At 32.0% G+C, this 1061-nt stretch overlaps 1 protein-coding gene across 1 annotated transcript; it reads right to left on the minus strand.

Annotated features, from left to right (window-relative positions):
* Positions 1–75: 75 nt before the first annotated feature.
* On the minus strand, positions 76–655 carry LOC112462803 (acyl-CoA:lysophosphatidylglycerol acyltransferase 1-like). Its single transcript, XM_025028833.1, has 2 exons — positions 408–655; positions 76–332 (listed from the first exon to the last, which is right to left on the minus strand). The coding sequence occupies exons 1-2, from the start codon at positions 640–642 to the stop codon at positions 91–93; spliced, it is 477 nt and encodes a 158-aa protein (XP_024884601.1). The 5' UTR covers positions 643–655; the 3' UTR covers positions 76–90.
* Positions 656–1061: the final 406 nt, after the last annotated feature.

Below are 1061 nucleotides of genomic sequence, written 5' to 3' on the forward strand. Positions count from 1 at the left end.
CCGCGCTCCGTTACATTACGTTACATTATAAAAAGCAAACAGTAATAGTAGTGAACCTATATTCAATGGTTTCCGTATATATATGCATTCTCAAAGAGAAACTTTATTTGCACTTACCGATGAAATGAAGAAATCTTGATGTAATACAGAAACTATTCCGAAATTAGTAAATTTGAACACTCTATCCATTATCCACATTAAATTAGGTAGAACATTTGGTTTGGCGTTAAATGTTGTCATTAATATAGGAACATCACCAGTGCTCTGATGATTCGCTATAACTAATGTTTTCTCGCTTATAATCTTCTGTATGTCATCACCTTGCTCTATTACTGTTGAACAAAAAATTAAGAATTTATTTTTCTTAAATTCAAAACAAAGCTTATTCTTTGCCAATTTGTACTTACTGTCGTAGCCTGCGGACCAAGTCCACATCGACACCATTGCCAGCAACCAGTGGAAAAATAGGCCTTCGATTCGCCAGTACACTTGTGGTTGATATATTTTTACAGGAAACAGTAACATCATCCATACTACATACGTAGGTATGCAATAGACATTGTTTAATATCACAAATGCCGTCCGTGCGACACATTTCAGTAACGTCACTATGTTGTTGATTATTCTGCAAAGGATGTACATACCTTAGTCAACATTAATTTTATACCTTTCTAAAAAAATTATAATTTCTAACAATAATCCTTGTGTAATTGAAAAATCGATTATTTATTCAGTTATAATAACAGCATAAAGAAATGTATTATAAAAATTTTTATCAAACTTATACCAAATTACAATTGTTGTATATTATGCGTTACAATTGTTGAATTTTACAAGACTTTTGTTCAACTGCGTAAAAGAAGCGTAAAAGAAAATGGAGCGTCCCATAAACATATCAATGGACCTGTTTTCTATTGCTGAACTGGCTGCACTAGTTCATAGTTTATCTTTTTTCCTTCCAATGTGTGGAGTAAAAAAGATAAACTCTAAACTAGTGCAGCCAGTTCGGTAACAGAAAACAGACTCATTAAGATAAAAGATTATTAGTACAAAAATGGTTA

Source organism: Temnothorax curvispinosus, unplaced genomic scaffold (genome assembly GCF_003070985.1).
Source record: "Temnothorax curvispinosus isolate PA1 unplaced genomic scaffold, ASM307098v1 QBEX01012758.1, whole genome shotgun sequence".
Taxonomy (NCBI): Eukaryota; Metazoa; Arthropoda; class Insecta; order Hymenoptera; family Formicidae; genus Temnothorax; species Temnothorax curvispinosus.